This window comes from Leptonychotes weddellii, chromosome 2 (genome assembly GCF_054177405.1).
Source record: "Leptonychotes weddellii isolate Sample4059 chromosome 2, ASM5417740v2, whole genome shotgun sequence".
Lineage (NCBI taxonomy): Eukaryota > Metazoa > Chordata > Mammalia > Carnivora > Phocidae > Leptonychotes > Leptonychotes weddellii.
The window spans coordinates 16,568,736-16,589,090 of NC_138370.1; the positions used below are offsets into that span (position 1 = coordinate 16,568,736).

General features: G+C 39.8%; 1 protein-coding gene across 2 annotated transcripts in view; it reads left to right on the forward strand.

Moving 5' to 3' along the window:
* The first annotated feature begins 9,360 nt into the window (after positions 1 to 9,360).
* ASAH1 (N-acylsphingosine amidohydrolase 1) overlaps positions 9,361 to 20,355 on the forward strand; it is a 46,296-nt gene continuing 35,301 nt past the window's right edge. For both annotated transcript variants that reach the window (XM_006727606.3, XM_081807995.1), the window contains exon 1: positions 9,361 to 9,517. In XM_006727606.3, coding sequence (XP_006727669.1) covers positions 9,440 to 9,517 — 78 coding nt within the window. In that variant the 5' untranslated portion in view covers positions 9,361 to 9,439. The remainder of the gene's footprint in view (positions 9,518 to 20,355) is intronic.

Genomic DNA, 20,355 nt, shown 5'->3' on the forward strand with positions numbered 1-20,355 from the left:
GGAGAAAAGGTATTTTAACAAAAAAAAATTACAGCTATGTTAATTACAAATTCAAAAGAAGTTACTATATAAATCAGGTTACTATATAATGATAAAAAGTCATTTCACTTTGAAGATAAAACAATTCTAAACTTGTACACATCTAATAACATCAAAATATATAAGCAAAAATTGAGAACTATGTAGAGAAACTGGAAAATCTACCATAGCATATAGCTCTAAATATTTAATAAATTGAGCAGACAAAACTCAGAATTGAATGGCATAATCATAAAATATAAACTTCACGATATGTGAATAACACTTTACATAAGAGAACTAATATTCTTTCAGACATTTGGTACATGCAAAAACTGGATTCCTACTTAGCCATAAAGTTAGAGTCCAAAAATTAAAAAAAAGGGACAAAGACCATATATTCTGCAAAATGCAGTGAATCATTTAGAAACCCCCCCCAAAAAAAGATAACTTACAGAGTTAACTGATCCTTAGTGAGTAATGCCTCTTACCTATATAGAATTGCCTCCTTCAGAGTTTATGAAAGACTGCTAATTTCTTTACCATCTTCCAATATACTCACCATAAAAGAAATATATACCATATAGAGAAAAACATCAAAAATGCAGAAACTACTCCCTCTTGGAATATATATTATAGAAATTAGCACACAGCTAAGGAAGATAGAAAGTTGAAGCACAAATGAAGTGTTTTTAAAAGATAAATCTAGGGCGCCTGGGTGGCTCAGTTGGTTAAGCGACTGCCTTCGGCTCAGGTCATGATCCTGGAGTCCCGGGATCGAGTCCCGCATCGGGCTCCCTGCTCAGCAGGGGGTCTGCTTCTCCCTCTGCCCTCTTCGCTCTCGTGCTCTCTGTCTCTCATTCTCTCTCTCTCAAATAAATAAATAAAATCTTTAAAAAAAAAGATAAATCTAAAATTTTACACATTTGGAAAATGTGAGACAGTCCTCAGAAGACAATTGGTAACTTCAACATATATATCTCGAACTTGCTAAATGGGTAAACGTGGGTAGCATTAACTTATTGTTTCTTATTTTACCACAGATGCATGGGAACTCCTGATGATGTGATACTAGTGCATAGGTCAGTATCTGGGAATTTCCAGTGTAGTACTCTTTTGAGGACTTTGGCAATGAATGGAGGAGAATGAGATTAGCAACGGGATTTAAGGGAGACTTTATTCTTAACATAGAGGAGATCTGAGTACTTTTAATGCTAATGTCAAGAAGTCAAGAGAGAAGAAGAGGTTAGAAATGCAAGAGAGAAGGCATAATTTATAGGATGGTATCCTGAAAAGGAAGTAGAAGTGAGAACCTATAAGAAAAGTGAGGAGATTGGACTTAAGTAGGAGGGACAGACTCTCCATTGTGGCAGAAGTAGAAAGGTTAGGGATAGGTACGGATCTGTACGTAGATTTGGTGGCAGAGAATTGAGGTCGTTCCTTTCTGAAATTTCCTCCATGAAGAAGAAGAAGGTAATCTAAGAGTAATGCAAGAAACAGTAGATGATCAAAGTTTTGGGAAGAGGGTTTTGAAAGAGTGTTAAGGGACAGATAAAGTGCATGAGAATCATAGATTTGCTACATAGTATTAAGGACCAAGATTTTTATAATGATAATTAATCAGTTGAGCAGAACTCAGCAGCGTAGGTGTGTGTGTACAGAAGATAGTTGTATTCCTCCAGGGTTGGGGTTTTACAGGACAGGTAATAAAAGAACAAAAAGCAAAAATCATCTCATATATTGGCAAGTGAGTAGTTAAATGATGGAACATGGAATCAAAGCTGGGGAGGGGAGGATGGCAAGAAAGCAGTGAGGCTGATGGATGGGAAGAAAGCATATAGGCTGATGAAAGCAAAGACCATCAAGGAATAGGGGTAACTGAATGAGCTAGGAGGTCAATCCAGGCTCTAGATACAGCTGTTTGTGTATAAGATAGGTGTCTTCCATTATAGTTCTTTTTTATAGAATATATCAAAATGATGGACTTATATATGGTTTTGCAATCTGGCCTGGGAATTTAGTGTAGTGGTTAGGTGTACTGAAATCAGAAAACCTAAGCATAGTTACTTACCCTAAGTCTCAGATTTCTCAACCATAGATGGGAATAATAACAGCACTTCCTTCATATTTGTATGGAAAATGCATATTGATTTCCAAACACCCAACTTAAAAACTTCTGGAAAAAATCCATTTGTAATTTGGTGATTCCTTATTTTAGACACCACTTGGCATATGATGTTAATGCAGTTCCTTTAGTTTATTCAACAAATATTTGTTATTGAGTGCTATGATGTGTTAGACACTGTTCTAGGTGCTGAGACTAAGCAGTTAAACAAAAGAAAATCCCTGCCCTTAGGAGACAGATGCTAAACAAAAAGAAAACAGGTATAACAGCAGGTGGGGATGATGTTTGGAGGCAGGTTAAGTGGGGAAAAAGGAGGATAAGGAATACCTGTAGAGTCTTACATATGGTGCTGTAGGAAGGCTCCCTAATAAAGGACTGTCTGAGCATCTGCATGAACCTCATTTCTCTCTGTGAAAGAACATTCTACACAGAGGGAGCAGTTAGTACTAAGTTTTTCAAGTGAAGCCTAATTGACATGTTTGAAGTCTGTAAAGAAGACGAATGTGGCTAGAGCATCATGAAAAAAGGCAAAGCTGGAAGGGTATGAGATCAGAGAAGTGGCAAGTTAGCCAGATCCTAAGTGGCCTTATAAGCCATGGTAAGAACACTGGCTTTCATTCTGAGTGAGATAGGAAGTCATTGGAGGATTTTGAGGAGAGGAGTGACATGATCTGATTTATGTGAAGATTTGATGATGGGGAAAAGCAGGGATACCAGTTACAAGACTATTACAATAATCCAGATGAGAGTAACCTGGACCAAGGCAGAAGTGGAACTGGTAAGAAATGATCAGATTCTCCATATATTTTGAAGGTAGAGCCAAAAGGATTTGCTGGTGTACTGGGTATATGGTAAGAAAGAGAAAAGTCAAAGGTAATTAACTATAAGATCTTTGGTCTAAGCAAACTAGAAAATGAAATTGCCATTTAGTGAGAGAGGGACCATGTGGATTGGGAAAGAGAAAATAGTTCATTTTTAGGCATGATAAGCTTAAGATGCCTATTACATATCCCAAGTAGATGATGTTGAGAAGACAAATAGATATGAGTCTGAGTTCAGGGGACAGGTCTGAGCTGGTGACATGAATTTGAGGGTCATCAAACTAGAGAAGGCATTAATATCATGATATTGGATGAGAGCACACAGGAGTGAGCATAGGAAAAGAAGAAAAGACATCTGAAGACTGGGCCTGAGCCACCCCACATATAGAAATCAGTTGATGAGAAGAAACCAACAGAGAATCTTCAAGATGTGCCAGTGAGGAAGAATCAAAAGACAGTGGTATTTATAAGCAAAATGAAGTAAAATTTCCAATGTCTAAGATAGAAATGTGGAATTGGGTATTTGAGGTAAAATAGAGGCCAGGAACATTGCAAGAGAAGAAGTCAAGAAACCAGAGTACGAAGAGGATTGTTTTTTGTGGATATTGCGATCACCAAGAATATTGAGAATCACATTAGAAAAAGTGACAGTGAGCCAGGTGTGAAAAATCTCCAACGGGTGAGGAGAACCAGGAGCCAGATAATCTGCAGTGTGATGGCACCAGCTTCCAATTCAAGTCAGATAATTGTGAATATGCTGGATGTTGGTAATAATAGGTTGGCCATGTGAAAGTGTTGATGTCTGATTACTTTTTAACCTACAAAATTGGCGATTTCATACGGTTCAGTCTAATAACTGAACATATATAAAATATGTCTGAATTATGATTGGCTTCATAAGTTGATAGATATTTATGTCAGTACTCTTTTCTTTTTCAGTTGGAGACTCCCTGAGATCAGGAATTTGTATTTTACCACATGTGTTTCTTTCATAGCACTTAGGATTTACTTGGTAGTTTCAGTTGGTCATGTAGTACTTTTTATACATAGATTATTACTAGAATCGCTACTGCTGACCTCTGTTGTCATTTCGGGGTGATAAGCAGTCTCCTCACCTTCCGAGGTGAAAACAATTGAGAAACATAAACAGGCATTAGATGGGGATCAATATCAGCTTTACTGCTGAGTAAACTGGAATAGAGAAAACACTTAGACCTGAGGCCCATATGGGATCCCGAGTCTTTCTCCTCTGGAATGTATTCATGCAGTCAGTCCCTTGACAGATGCCAACTGCTTCCCAGGGGCACAGCCAGTTTCTAACATGGGGGGAGTGAACAGGGGAGGGTGAGGCTGGGCTGGGAGTAGCAGGCGCAAGTACTTACAAAAGGCTCCAGTCCTTGACTGCCTTCTCTCCACATCTCCCAGAGCCAGTCCTTCGTGATGCTTTCTTCAGAGTCTTCATAGCCATCGTGAGAACACAGTGTTTTTAAACTTTGTTGGACAAGTGCCAGGTTTGGAAGATGTGGTCAAAGGCAGCAACTACTTCCCCTGTCACTCTTGTCACCCAGGGCTTGCTGCAGTGAGCTTATCACTGTGAGCAAGCAGATCTCAATGAGAGAGGCCAGGCCACATGTGTGCAGTGACCCTTCCAGCTATTTACCAATTAGGTAAGGCACTCCTTTCCTAGGAACTTGTGGATTGAAGGAATTAAAGAGAAAGGTGGGTGTTCTCTCCCTAGAACATCTGATGGTAGACGCAGGTTTTGTGAAGCCTGAAGCTTCCATAATTTGGAAAGTCCTCTTTAAGGAAAAGAATATAAAATTGCAAGTGTGAAATTAGGTAGAAAGTTTGGAAGAGGCCTGAGCAAGTGAAGACCTTGAAACTTAAGCGTTATAGCTTTACAGTAAATCCTGTGCTCTTGAGAAGGTAGCGATACCTGTTTTAATATGGTATTAGACACAACTTGCAAGCAAACCATCTTGAACTAGCTTAAATAATAAAGACGAGTAGTGGCTCACATTAATGAAGAGTCCAGCTGTTGGGCAGGCTCCACCGTTGATCTAGCAGCTTAACAATGTCATAATGACCCAGTTTCTTTCCATCTCTCCTCTGTGCTGTCCACAGTATCTATTCCTCCTTAGGCAGGTCCCTTCAAGTTCACAGCATGAATGCCAGTAGCAATGAGGACTACTTGCTAACATTTTCCTGTTAGAAGATAAGGACAACTGCTTCAATCATAGAGCAAAACCTTGAACTTCAAAAAATGGCCTGTTGGATTCAGGAGTCTAAATGATTAAGGTTGGAGCCAAGCACTGTGGCAAGAAGGATAGGGCAACCTTAAGGTTAGGCCAACCAGGGCCCACGTCCAGAGGTAAGGATACGGATATGGGTCATCCAAATCATTTGGCTGCTGCATACTGGAGGAGTGGAACTGAGGTTGGTGAAACATCTACAATATTAAACCAGAGGTGAGAGTATGGAATAATAATCTAAATGTACTGAAAGCTTTCAGGACACCCATCTGATTTACATTTTCCCTTCCATCATCATTTTTCTCCACCACGATACTGAAAGCCCTGGGAAGGCATGGCCATTTGTTCACTAGTTACCCAGCACCTAGCATAAGTGCTCAAATGTATTGTGAGAATACATGAATTTATCACAAACTTTTGAGAAACAACTGGCAGGAACATTAAATAGGTATCTATAAGGGCTTAGGTAAAAGGGAACTATGTAAGAATATGAAATAACAAAAAAATTAGAGATTATTGGATTTGAGCTCAATTAAATAATTTTCAGGTCAGAATCACGTCTTACCAAAGAAAGTGGAAGTAGGACAAAAGGATTTTTTTAAAGTGGCTCTTCAAACTAACATGCCTGAGGTGTCAGAGATTCAGTAAGACATCAAAAATATTTCACAAAGAAACAGAGATAAGTGCAAAGTGAAGGATAATTAAGATAATTATTTTATTTTGACATTAAGAAAGGACAATTATATTCAATGTGAGCACTAAGTCTGTAGTTGTGTAACAGAATGCCTTGAGCTGAATGTAATGATTTAACATGTTTTTCTATATACGAGTAAAACATAAAGTAAAATCCTTTATAGTGTGATAAAGTTACTGGAGGAAAAGTATTGTGTAACAATTTTGCATGACCTCTGATTTCCCATTTTTCATATCTTTTATTCTCTAGAGTCCTACTTGAAAAGATGGACAATAGTCTAAGTTTGGAATCTCAGATTATGTTTTAAAGTAAGCCCTTTTTAAAATTAAACAACTCACTCGTAAATGCTTCCAGTAAAAGGTTTATTTTTGAACTGAAACATTATATTTCTTGAATTTTTGAATATTTAGTTTTATTAAAGCAAGCCATACCTGTTCTGAGTAATGTGGTGTTATGTGCAGTAGAGTTCATTTAGGGTGGGGTGGTTAGATTGCAATGATTTTAAATCAAGGCTCCACCTCAGAAACCTAGGAGATTTAAAAAGGTCCATAGCTTGCCAAGAACTTCAGCTATTCTGATAAACAATTTGATTACTGGTGCTGAGTCTTGCATACTAAACAGGTTATCCAAGTCTTAAACTTGATGCTTGTTGTGAAGATAGTATTTGAATGACCCTTCCCACCTACATGGTTATTTGTACATTTAAATGTTATTTTCTGTGAATATGTCGGTATGCCACAAAGCATGGCAAAGTTTCCTATGATCACATGGTTCACCTTGACTTTCTCTACATTTCTAATACTTAAGAATGGAGTAAGAAAAATTATATATGTGTAAGAAAAAAATGCATAAAATGGTATATTTTGGAAAAGTAGATTTAAATTTTTTAATTTGAAAATCAACAGTATGTAAAATGCCTTTGAAAGTTGAATGCAAAATTATGTGAAAATTGTGCCTAAGAATATTATGCCAAATGACATCATTTTTTTCTGCATAAAGAATGATTTTGCTAGACCACTTAATCACCAACAGACATCCTCTTATAGGGAAAAAAAATATGTTTGGTGACATGTTTAAAGTGCCCTCAGTAGTATTTAAAGTGAACGATCTTCAAACCAAATAGCTATTTATATACTAAAAGATGGGAATCCTCTACATGTGCACACTGATTTTAAGGTCCAAGATAATTCAGTATATTCAAAGAATGAAGCCCTTTAAAATGGCTGGTAATGGCCTATGTAATCTGCCTTACTCCCCTTTCCACTGGGACTTCATCTACTTCTTTTCCCTCTCTTACTTCTGCTCTATCTACACTGACTTCCTTGCTATAGGCAAACATGCCAGGCATTCTCTTTTTTTAAACCTTTGTCCCAACTGCTCCCTCTGCCTGGAACACTTCCTGAGACATCCTCCAGGAAAACTCCCTCACCTCCTTCATATCTCTGCTCAGACTTCACTTTCTCAGTAATGCCAATCCTGTCCATCTTATCTAACATTGTGACTCTCCCCACTCTTGATCCCCCTTACACTGCTTTTTTTTCTACAATATTTCTCACCTTGTATCATTCTATATAAATTTTCTTATGTATTGTGTTTATTGGCCATTTCTCATCTAGAATGTAAGCCTCATGAGAGAAGGACTTTCTTTTTTGTTGCCTGCTTAACCCCAGTCAGTGAAGAAATGCATGGTACATTGTAGGCTGACAGTAAGTATTTCTTGAATTAATGAACATTTCTGTGGTCTGCTTGCTTCCTGTTGAATCAGGAATCACTTTAATCATGTGAGATGTTTCAAAGTCAAATTTCCTCAAAGAGAGGGTGAAAATGAGCAAAGAAAATCCCATTTAAAATGGCGTTAGGAAGCCCTGAAGAGGTACTTCTCACACACTACCACTTACCACCTTTTACGGACTCCAATAGGGAAGAGCTTTACCTGTACCTTCCACAATAGGAAGTAGCTTACTTTACTACCCCAGTAATAGAAAGGAAGATTTCCTACTGTCCCAGCAACAACTCAGCCAATAAGAAGTCTCCACAAGGGAACTCCTGCTCTCCTCCAGTGGACTCCAGATCCAAACAGCTTCCAACTCCCTCCTTTCCTCTATAAAAACAAGCCCCTCTTTTTGTTCTCCCAACTTGCCTATGGTTTGGCACAGTTTGAATGTCCCAAATTGCAATTACTCTGCTATTCTAAACAAACTTATTTTGCTGGCAAATTAACTGGCTATCTTAAGGTTGACAAGAAGATTGTTACCTAACCCCCCAAATAAAATTTTCATTTCCCAATCTCTAGCAAAAAGATTGATTTTTATAAGGAAGTAATAGAAATGGGTAAAATTATAATTTCAAACACACAAGAAAAAAGAAATAAATGAAGATTTTGGTGATAGTATGCTAAGTTTCATTAAGCATTAAAACTGCTGGTTCGGATGTCCTAGAGAGTCAACCAGAAACTACAATCTGGACGGAGGGGTTTCCTGTTGGACTTTTAAGTAACATCCAACAGGGCTATCCTGTCCATGGAAGGCATGAATGGCAAGCAATTAAATCTATTTGTCTTGCAGGTGCAAGCTAAACAACACTGAATACATACCCTCCTCCAGGTTTAGCTCAGTTCTGCCAACCTAAAGGTTCATGGGTTAGATGAAAACACACAGCTGCTCCATGGCTGAATACATCAGTGAAGGAAAGTTTGCAGTTCTACCTGGTCATTCCACCTGTATCTAAGTCCAAGTAACTGAAACCCAAATTCTGTGACTTGTCAGCTCTGCGGTGAAAGCCTAAATGGGTAATTCGGGGCTCAGAATGTCCCTGGGGATTAGATTCCCGCCAACCCCCTCCCTGCCCCCAACACCGGAGCCCCTCCAGTGACTCCACGGTCTGGACGAACAAGCTCACTCACTTCAGGCCTGCTCTCCTCAGAGGACAAAGATGGATCGGGGTCGCGTGCTATGCCGCCGTGTTTTGAGACTCTTGTGAGCTGGGTCTGTTTCGTGGACATTTGACACGGGGTGGCCTGAGTGCACACCTCGCCCTGGGCCGTTTGGGGACGTTGCACAGGCGGCACCCGGCCCAGAGTGGAGCGGGACCTCCCGCCCCCGTGTTGCCCGCGGCCGCCAGCGGAGGAGGTTCTGAGGTGGGCGCGGACATCCACGAGGCACGACCCCGAGAAAAGTTCTTGAGCCCCACCCACCGGGGCGGGGCGGGGCTCAGGCTCGGCCCAACCACTGTCCACGGGGAGAGGGGAGGCCCTACCAATATCACAGTCCTAACGAGAGCGCCGACTTCTATCCCGGGGGTCCCCCACTCCTCCCTGGAAGGCTTCCTCTTCCTGCCAGACTTGTCGCAACACCGAAAAGCCCCGTCCTATCCTTCCTACCCCGTCTCTCCTGCGCCACCCCCCCCGTCTCGCTTGGTACGGTCCCGTGCCGCGGGTCACGCGGCGGCGGGGCGCGGCCTGCTCCAAGCCCGGGTGGTGTTTCTCGCCGCATTTGCGCATGGTTTTTGGAGCGGCGTTGCGGCTGGGACCATGCTGGGCCGGAGTCGCGTAACCTTAGTCCTCCTAACCGTGGCTGTTACCTGTGCGTTGGCGCAGCAGGCGCCGCCGGTGAGTGAGCTCTAGGGGATGGCGCAGAGAGGGGCGTGCAACGCACAGGTGGCGCAGGTGCGGGTGGGGCTGGGCGGGTGCCGGGCAGCATCTTTCCGGGGGTCTGTGGTATACTGTGCGGGGATGTGGGTGCAGAGCGGACTGGTGAACCCTGTCCCGGCTTGATTCCGTACAAGCTGGGACAAGAAAGCCTTTCAGGGAAATCCTAATCTCTCTACAATGCTGGTTGTGATTTGCACACCCCCAATTTGAGTGAGTGCGCTTGTTCTACCAGTTCCAGTCTCGCGCATCCAGAACTGCTAAGAGAAAAAGTTCCAGTCGACTTGTGTACATAATTCAGTTAAGCGACGGACTGTTTGATGACTTTGGCATTCTCCGCCAGGTGACGAGGTGCTGAAGGAGAAGGTGCAGCCTAGACTCCTGAGGTCCCTGGGAAAGGCCGAGGCGTCCCCAGTCAGGGCAGTGGGAGCAGCCCAGACAGGCCCCTGTGTGGCTGCTGTGGCCTTAGACCCCGAGTCATGGGAACGCCTGTCCCGTGGCTCTTTCCCCAAAAGGAAGTCACAGGAACCCAGACTTGGTAACTGCAAGAGACAGTGAGTGACCAGCCAGAGAAGGAAGTAGATTCAGTAGGAAAATGTCTAGCCAGAGATTATACTACTGTTTACTGAAGCATGCCTAAACTCAGGCCTCTTGACACCTAGTCTGGTGCTCTTTCATACTTCTCTTCTTTAAAAGCAATAAGACTCCATTTTTCTTTGCCAACAGATCAGGTAAATAGGAATCTGGGTGCAAATTAGTTGAGGGTGGTCTTGAGTAGCTTAGGTAGGGTATTGACAGTGGGAGCAAGATATGCATTCTCTTACTTTTTTATTTTTCTAAGGAGAAATGATCTAAGAATAAAATCATGGTGGGATATTATTCATTCATTAAAACTGATGGGATATTAAGCAAATAAAAGCAGAATAAAATAGTATGTACAGTGATTTCAGTAACAGAAAAATACACAGTATGTACATGCAGACAAGGATTAGAAGGGTATAAGAAGAAATAAAATTAGTTTGCTTTAGTGTGTGTAGGGAATTAGTATGCTGTAAAGTGGTTGCGATTATGAGAATTTTAAAAGAATTTAACACTTTGATACCGTAAGTGCCCTTCAGCCAAAGGCCACCAGAAAACACACCTGTAGTTGGACAAATTGAGTTTATTACTCTTTGCAGTGAGAAAGGATGTACACCATGGGCAATTGTGGGGCCTCTCAATAAAGGCATTTGGCAAAACTTTTTTCATGATTTGGACTTTGGTTGTGTGTTTGGGGGTAGGTCCAAGGAATAGGGGGTTTGCTCTACACTGGATACTTTTAGAAGGTGGGGCAATTCTATGATTGGGTAAAGAAGAAACTTATTTAGCAAGAGAAGGGGATGTTTGGCATTTTGTGGGGTTGCACAATACCCTTGTTCTTGTGCTTAAATAGAATCATGAAGTAGACTTGCTTTGTTTCATTTTATCATGTCTCAGAGTAACCTTAATTGAGGTAGGTATTCTGTGAAATTGATTATATCCAACATGAGAACAGAAGTGGCCTGGATGTGAGTGTCATACCAGTTTATAATAATATTGGGGTCTAATTGTGAACCTCCGAGCAGTTTCAGATGTCAGAGGATGCTTTTTTTTTTTAATTTCTCAATATTTTTTCAAGTACGAGTTTTTAAAAAGCTGTCTTTAGAATAACAAGATAATAGTTTTTTTTTTTTTAAGATTTTATTTATTTATTTGACAGAGAGAGACACAGCGAGAGAGGGAACACAAGCAGGGGGAGTGGGAGAGGGAGAAGCAGGCTTCCCGCAGAGCCCGATGCGGGGCTCAGTCCCAGGACCCTGGGATCATGACCTGAGCCGAAGGCAGACGCTTAACAACTGAGCCACCCAGGCGCCCCAATAGTTATTATCTAGCTTAGTGGTTGTCAAAATCTAGTCTAGCCACTCGTGTCAGTTTGGGAAGCTGTGTTCACAAGTCTTTAATGAAAGAGAAAAATGAAGGCATAAAACCAAAATTATTAATTTAGAATGTTGTTATTCTGATTTGATGGCTTTTCATTTTTTGTTGTTAAAGTGTTCTTTTATGTACGTGGGGTTTTGTTTGTTTTTAACCTCCCCACATGGGAGAATAAAAATTTGGATTCTCTTGTGCTGGGCTTTTCTTAATATTTTACTAATCTGGAAAAAGCTGGCTGAAAAGGACTTTTGGAACCTCCCGGAAGTATAATGACCCCATTCTCTGACAAGAATAAGCAGTTTTTCACTTTGAATCATATGATAAACTGTGCATATCCACATAGTAACAAAAGATATTTCAAAACTACTTTTGATAAATGTGAACAGTGAGGACTGGCTTTAAATTACAAACAAAAATCATTTGATTTGGAATGTCTGTGGGTTTTGTGTTTGAGGCTTTTCAGAATATAGCATATTTTAAGGGCTTCCTGAGTCATGCTTAGTTACTGATTTTATTAAAAGACCTACTAAGAGATGGTGCTGGTGGGGGTGGCACAAGAAGTATCTGAAGAGGGAGATGAAGACAGTGTCATCCAGGGCTCTGTGGACCTTGTTAAGGCTTTTCACTTTAAGAAGATCAGTTTGGATTGGAAGAGAGCAAGGGTGGATATGAGGAGACTAGCCTGGCGGAGAAAACAGGGTGCAGGGTGATGGACAGGAGGGTGGTGCAGTGGAAAGGGAGAGAAGTGGATGGTTCTAGAGAAAAGTAGGAGGTAGAAGGAGCAGGAGGAAGGATTGGGTGAGTGCCGCAGTTGGCCCAATGGCAGCATCACTGCCAGGAAACACAAGAAGGGAAAAGTTGCAGGGTGGAAGAATGAAGATTGTTTTTATCCTGGGGATGTTGAATTTCGGCGGCACCAGGATATCCAGGAGGCGTTTGGGACTGGAGCTCAGAAGAAGGAGATGGGAGTCACAGGCATACTACTTGAAGCCACTGGAGCAAGTGAACATTGAGCAGATAGGTGACCTAGAAAAGGAAGAAGAGGACGAGGCAAAGGTTAGGGTACCTGCAGGTGTATGTGTCAGGTAGAGAAGAAATGGCAAAGTTTAAAACCACAGCCAGAGTGTGAGAGTGAGCCTTGCAGAAGCAAAGTGGGACAGGTTCTCCCTGTGTTGGATGCCTTTGTGATGTCAGGTGTCTGTTATACTTGGTAGTTGGAGGTCACCTTGGCCTGAGCAGTGTTGGGAGCAGAAAATAAGTTGCTGTAGGCTGGGGAGTGATGAGAAGGAGAAGAAGCAGAGTGGGAGAGATGACTGTTGTCAGTAATAAATCTGAGCAGATTCTGAAAAATGTGTGGAAATGAAACATAATGGCTCAGTAATTAATTGCTGAATCAAACTTATTTTTATGCATCAGGTTCTCATATCAGTAATAATATCATTGACATTATAGCTCCTAGATCAGCTTTTAGCAATGATTTTTGCAAAGTTTCCAAAAATCACATACACCCCTTCTGGCCTGGCCAGTATTATTGTACTGCATCTGCTTTCCCCCGGTACTCCAAAGGAAGGAACACACAGATATAATCTGTTCACTTAGTCGACAGATATTGCAGGCCTACTGTGTGCCCCATTATGTTCCAGATGCTGCTAACGAGTTAGTGATAGATATAAAGGTCCCCGCCCTCATGGAAGGTTTATTCCCATTCCTTTCACCTAAATATTCCTAGTTTAATAGACTACCATCCCGTCAAAGGTCAGAAAACAAACTTCGCTTGCCCATTCGAGTTTGTTATATATGCAAGAAACATGCCTTACTCAATAGGTCTGTGTTTGCTCTGTTGTACACAGAGATCATTTTAAGAAATCTTACTTAGAAAATAATTGTTGGTGAATTAAAGAACTAAAATTGCCTTGCTAGAATTGTTTGACTTCTTTTCCGATGGTATGAATACTGGTGTGGGCTATATAACTTCAGATCACCTTTCATTACCTTTTTCTGACTATGTGAAGAAGACAAGGCCATAATGGCTTTCCGAACTTTTTGTACAGTCTTAGAAGCATACATTTCATGGAAGTTCTCACTAACTCTGCAGGACACCTCTCACTGTCTCTCTGTCAAATAAATAAAATCTTTAAAAAAGTAAAAAATAAAAAAAATAAAATGACTTTGGTGTTAATACCTTCTGAGCACCTGAAATACCCTGGTCTTACACTGCCACCTTTAAAAAAATTCAGTCACATTTACCCTTTCCTCTTTCAGCCAGATTCTAGGTAGATGTCCTGACTGTACATGGTGTTTATTTTTTTTAAAGATTTACCTATTTATTTATTTTAAGAGAGAGAGCAAAAGAGGGAACACAAGCAGGGAGAGTGGGAGAGGGAGAAGCAGGCTTCCCGCTGAGCAGGGAGCCCGATGTGGGGCTCGATCCCAGGACACCAGGATCATGACCTGAGCCGAAGGCAGATGCTTAACAACTGAGCCACCCAGGCGCCCCTGTACATGGTGTTTATGTTTATTGCCAGGTTATCAGAGCACAATCTTATTGGCCTCCGACTCCCACATATATGATGGCGAGGCTGCTCTCCCTTCTAGGGCGGGTTGAATTCTCTTCTAAGACTTGACAGAGCACTTTTAACGTCTCTCACATTGTCTCATAAGAAATATGCCTTGTTGTTTGATTTTTATGTTGGCTTTTGCACCCAGGCCATGCAGATATAATTGTTAGGGACAGGTGAGCATTATTGCATTGCACTCCTTGCTGAGTTGATTCTAGTGATCATCAAAAGCCCTGAAGGAAATGCAGACTGTTCCCTATTAGGAATTAAATTGAGACATTGGTTTTATTGCTATCTCTGTGGGAGACCATGTGAGAGAGAGCAGGGGAAGGAAGCAGAGACTGGTTCTTTCACCAGCTGTGTAACCTTCAATCAGTGATGGAGGTGGGCCTTGCATCCTCAACATGAGCCTAAAGTTCCTTGATAACTTGAAATTCAGTACAAGGACATAACGTGATTTTAATGAATTAAATCACATTCTAAACTAACGAAAAGTTCTGATATTTAGAAGAATTGTATAGTGGATAAGTTAGAATGCAGTAAGAGTTGCATTTCTAAAGTTAATAATTGCTCTTATTAAATGATGTCTATGGAAAATTCATAGTTGCAACTTAAGACTTTAAGTAGAGTGCTGCTTTTTAGTGTCCATTTCTAACTTTGCTAAACAAGGACTGTGCCCTCCATCACAGTTAGATGTTGTTGTCATTTTTTAAAAAGATTTTATTTGTTTGAGAGAGAGAGAGAGAGCTCGCAAGAGTGGGGAAGGGGCAGAGGGAGAGAAGGGAATCTTAAGCAGACCCCATGCTGAACACAGAGCCCAATGTGGGGCTCCATCCCGCGTCCTTGAGACCATGACCTCAGCTGAAACCAAGAGTCAGATGCTTAACTGAGTGAGCCATCCAGGTGCCCCTTGTTGTTGTATTTAATTCCAGCTACTTAACTTACAATGTAATATTAATTTCAGCTGTACAATATAGTGATTCAACACTTCCATACATCACGCAGTGCTCATCACAAGTGCACTCCTTAATCCATGCCCTCCCCTCTGATAACCATCAGTTTGTTCTCTATAATTAAGAGTCTGTTTCTTGATTTGACTCTTTTTTCCCCCCCTTTGCTCTTTTGTTTCTTAAATTCCACATATGAGTGAAATCATATGGTATTTGTCTTTCTCTGACTTATTTCACTTAGCATAATAATTCCATTTGGTTGCAAATGTCAAGATTTTGTTTCCCTTGCTTCAGGAGACATTTGTAGAAAAAAGTTGCTTCAGCCAATGTCAAAGAAGTTACTGCCTGTGCTCTCTTCTAGGATTTTTACAGTTCCATGTCTCACACTTAGGTCTTTAATCTGTCTTGAATTTATTTTTGTGTTGGTATAAGAAAGTGGTCCAGTTTCATTCTTTTGCATGTTACTGTCCAGTTTTCCCAACACCATTTGTTGAAGAGATTGTGTTTTTTTCCCCATTGGATATTCTTTCCTGCTTTATCAAAGATTAATTGACTATACAGTTGTGTGTTTAATTTTGGGTTTTCTGTTCTTTTCCATTGATCAATGTGTGTTTTTTTGTGTCAGTATCATACTGTTTTGATCACTACAGCTTTGTAATATAACTTGAAGTGCCTCCAGCTCTGCTTTTCTTTTTCATGGTTGCTTTGGCTATTCAGGGTTTTTGTGGTTCCATATAAATTTTAGAACTCTTTGTTCTAGATCTGTGAAAAATGCTGTTGGTATTTTGATAGGGATTGCATTAAATGTGTAGGTTGCTTCGGGCAATATAGTCATTTTTAAAGTATTTCTTCTTCCAATCCGTGAAAATGGAATGTCTTTCCTTTTTTTTTTTTGGTGTCATCTTCAATTTCTTTCATCAGTGTTTTATAGTTTTCAGGGTACAGGCCTTTTGGTTAGGTGTATTCCTAGGTATCTTATTATTTTGGGTGCAGTATAAATGGGAGGTTTTTCTCCCTAATTTCTCTTTCTGCTGCTTCATTATTGGGGTATACAAATGCAACAGATTTCTGTAGATTGATTTTATATCCTGCAACTTTACTGAATTTGTTGATCAGTTCTAGCAGTTTTTTTGCTGAAGTCTCTTGGTTTTCTTATATATAGTATATCATCTGAAAGTTTTTCTTTTTCCTTACCAATTGGTTGCCTTTAATTTTACCTTTTGTTGTCTGACATTTATGGCTAGAACTTCCAGTAGTATATTGAATAAATGTGGTGAGAGTGGAAATCCTTGTCTCATTCCTGACCTTAGGGGGTAAACTTGAGTTTTTGCCCTTCAAGGATGCTGCTAGTTGTGGGTTTTTCATAGATGGACTTTATAATGCTAAGGTATGTTCCGTCTGAACCTACTTTGTTGAGGGTTTTTATCGTGAATGGATGTTGTACTTTGTCATAGGCTTTTTTTGGTGTCTACTGAAAAGATCATATGGTTCTTATCCTTTCTCTAATTGATGTGATGTATCATGTTGATTGATTTGTGAATATTGAACCACCCCTGCAACCCAGGAATAAATCCTACTTGATCGTGGTGAGTGATTTTTTTTTTAATGAATTGTTAGATCTAGTATTTTGTTGAAGATTTTTGGCATCTGTATTCATTCCAAATATTGGCCTGGAGTTCTCTTTTTTTGTGGTGGTTTATCTGGTTTTGATATCAGGGTAATGCTGGCATCATAGAATGAATTTGGAAGTTTTCCTTCCTCTTCTACTTTTTAGAATAGTTTGAGAATAGGTAGTAATGCTTCTTTAAATGTTTGGTAGAATTCCCTGTGAAGCCATCTGATCCTGGATTTTGTTTGTTTGGAGTTTGATTACTGACTCAGTTTCTTTGCTGGTTATCATCAGTCTGTTCAAATTTTGTATTTCCTCCTGCTTCAGTTTTGGTAGTTTATATGTTTCTAGGAATGTATCCATTTCTTCTAGGTTATCCAATTTGTTGGCATATAGTTTTTCACAATATTCTTCTATAATTGTTTGTATTTTTGTGGTGTGTTGTTATTTCTCCTATCTCATTGTGATTTTATTTATCTGAGTTCTTTCCCTTTTTTTCTTGATAAGTCTGGTTAGAGGTTTATCAATTTTATTGATTTTTTTTTTTTTCAAAGAACCAGCTCCTGATTTCATTGATATGTTGGGGTTTTGTTTTTAGTTTTTATATCATTTATTTATGCCATAATCTTTATTATTTCCTTCCTTCTACTGGTTTTGGGTTTTGTTTGTTGTTCTTTTTCTAGCTCCTTCAGGTGTAAGGTTAGGTTGTTAGATTATTTATTTGAGATTTTTCTTGCTTCTTGAGGTAGGTCTGTATTACTATAAACTGCCCTCTTAGAACTGCTTTTGCTGCATTCCAAAGGTTTTGGACCATTTTGTTTTCATTTTCATTTGTTTCCATGTACTTTTTTATTTTCTCTTTTATTTCGTGGTTGACCATTCATTTTTTAGTATCATGATATTTAACCTCGTGTATTTGTGCTCTTTGCAGATTTTTCTTGTAATTGACTACTAATTTCATAGCATTGTGGTCAGAAAAGGTGCATGATATGACTTTGGTCTTCTTGAATTTGTTGAGGCTCGTTTAATGGGCTAATATGTGATATGTTCTGGAAAGTGTTCCATGTGCACTTGAAAATGTGTATTCTGCTGTTTTAGGATGGAATGTTCTGACTATATCTGTTAAATCCATCTGTTCCAGCATGTCATTCAAAGTACTGTTTACTTGTTGATTTTCTGTTTAGATGATCTGTCCGTTGAAGTAAGTGGTGTGTTAAAGTTCCCTACCATTATTGTATTATTATATTAGTTCCTTTGTGTTTGTTATTAGCTGTTTTATGTATTTGGGTACATAAATATGTACAGTTGTTATATCTTCTTGTTGGATTGTCCCCTTCATGATTATATAGTGTCCTTCTTTGTCCTCTTGTTAGTCTTTGTTTTAAACTCTAGTTTGTCTGATAGGACTATTGCTACTCTGGCTTTCGTTTGACATCCATTTGCATGGTAGATATTTGTCCGTTCCCTGACTTTCAATCTGCAGGTGTCTTTATGTTGAAAATGAGTCTCTTGTAGGCAGTATATAGATGAAGTCTTGATTTTTTTTATTCATTCTATCACCCTGTGTCTTTTGATTGAAGTATTTAATCTATTTATATTCAAAGTAATTATTGATAGATAAGTATTATCATTTTATTATTTGTTTTATGCTTGTTTCTCAAGCTTTTCTCTATCCTTTCTTTATTTCTCTCTTTCATGGTTTGCTGATTTTCTTTAGTGATATATTTGGATTCCTTTCTCTTTATTCTTTGCATGTTTATTAGTGGTTTTTAATATATAATTCCCATTAGGTTTATATATAACCTCCTTTGCATATGGCAGTCTGTATTAAATGGATGGTCCTTTAAGTTTGAATTCATTCATTACTCCTCTCCTCCCCATGTTTTAGGTATATGTTGTTAAATCTTTTATCCTTTTATTTTGTGAGTTCCTTGACTGATTTTTTACAGAAATATTCATTTTTATTGCTTTTATGTTTCCTACCTTTATACTGTCACTTTTGGTCTCTCCTTTCTACTCTAAGAGTCCCCTCTAATATTTCTTGCAGAGCTGGTTTAATGGTCACAATCTCCTTCAGTTTAGTTTTTGTTTGGGAAATTTTTTCTCTCTCCTTCTATTCTGAATGATAGGCTTGCTGGAGACAGTATTCGTGGTTGCCACTTTTTCCCATTCAGCACTTTGAAGGTATATCATGCCACTTTCTTCTGGTTTGGAAACTTTCTGCTGAAAAATCTCCTGCTGGCTTTATGGGTTTCCCCTTGTAAGTTACTGCCGCCTTTTGTCTTCATGTTTTTAATTTTTTTTTCCTTATCACTATATTTTGCCAATTTAATTACAATATGTCCTGATGTGGGTCTGCTTTTCTTGATTTTGATGGGAGTTCTCTGTGCCTTCTGGATCTGGATATCTGTTCTTCCCCAGATTAGGAAAGTTTTCAGCTATTATTTCTTCAAATAAATTTCCTATCCCCTTTTTTCTCTTTCTTTTGGAAGTCCTTTAATATAAATATTATTACACTTGATGGAGTCACTGAGTTCCCTAAATCTTTTCTTGTATTGCATATTTTGTCTCTTTTGTTCATCTTGATTATTTTCCATTCCTCTGTCTTCTAGATCACTAAATTCATTCCTCTGCATCTTCCATCCTGATGTTCATTTCATCAGTGTGTTTATCATTTCACTTATTGTACCCTTTATCTCTGCTATGTTATTCCTTATGTGTGTGTTAAGGGTCTCATTCAAGTCTTCCACTCCTTTCTCAATTCCAGTGGGTATCCTTATGATCGTTACTTTAAATTCTCTATCAAGCATGTTACTTATATGTGTTCAGCTTAGATCTCTGGCTGTGACCTTGTCCTATTCTTTCATTTGGGTTAAGTTTCTCTGTCTACTCATTTTGTCCAAGTCTCTGTGCCTGCTTCTGTGTGTTGGGAAAGTCAGCATCTCCTGTTCTTGAGGAAAATGGCCTTATGAAGAAGAGGTCCTATAGTGCCCTGCCATATGGTGTCCCTTGTTCCCCCAGAGCCTGGTGCTTCTGGGAGTGTTTCCAGTGTATGTTGCTTGTGTTCTGCTGTTGTGTCCTGGACGCTTTATCTGTCAGGCCACTTGTCTGCAGAGGTCTCTTTGCCTCTTGTGGGCATGGTTTGGTTCCTGCCCTAATTGTAGTGCATTTTAACTAGGTGTGATCTGGTCTATTTGTGAAATGAGACTGTTGCCACCCCAGCTGGAACAGAAGCTCTGCAAAACTCCCATGTCCGGATACTCAGTGTGAGCAGGAGTTTGAGCCAGTCTTCTGGGGGAAAGGAACCACTGTGCTGGGACTGAGGCAAGTGTGACTGGAGGGGGCAGGCAGTGTGTTCCACTTGGTCTAAGCATGTTAAGTAATGAGTGTGGGTACAGGGCTGGTTCCTGAAGGTGGCCCTGTGCTTATGTTGATGGGCATGGAAATGGCCAGCCAGTTCCTTTGTTCCTGCAGTGGTCTCTTCGTGAATGCTGTCTCTCTGGGATATGCTTAGAGATGAACAAATAACCCCCTTACCATGGCCCCAGGTGCTCTTCAGATCACTATTTCCACACACTGTGGATTGTTTGCCTGCCTTCTCTCCAAGAGCTACACAATGCTCTCTGGATCTATTCCAGCCAACCCTTCTGATCTTTAAAACTCCAGGCTTTAAGCCCCACTAGTTTCCAGAAATTATGAAATTTGACCCCTCTCACTTTCCAAAGGAAT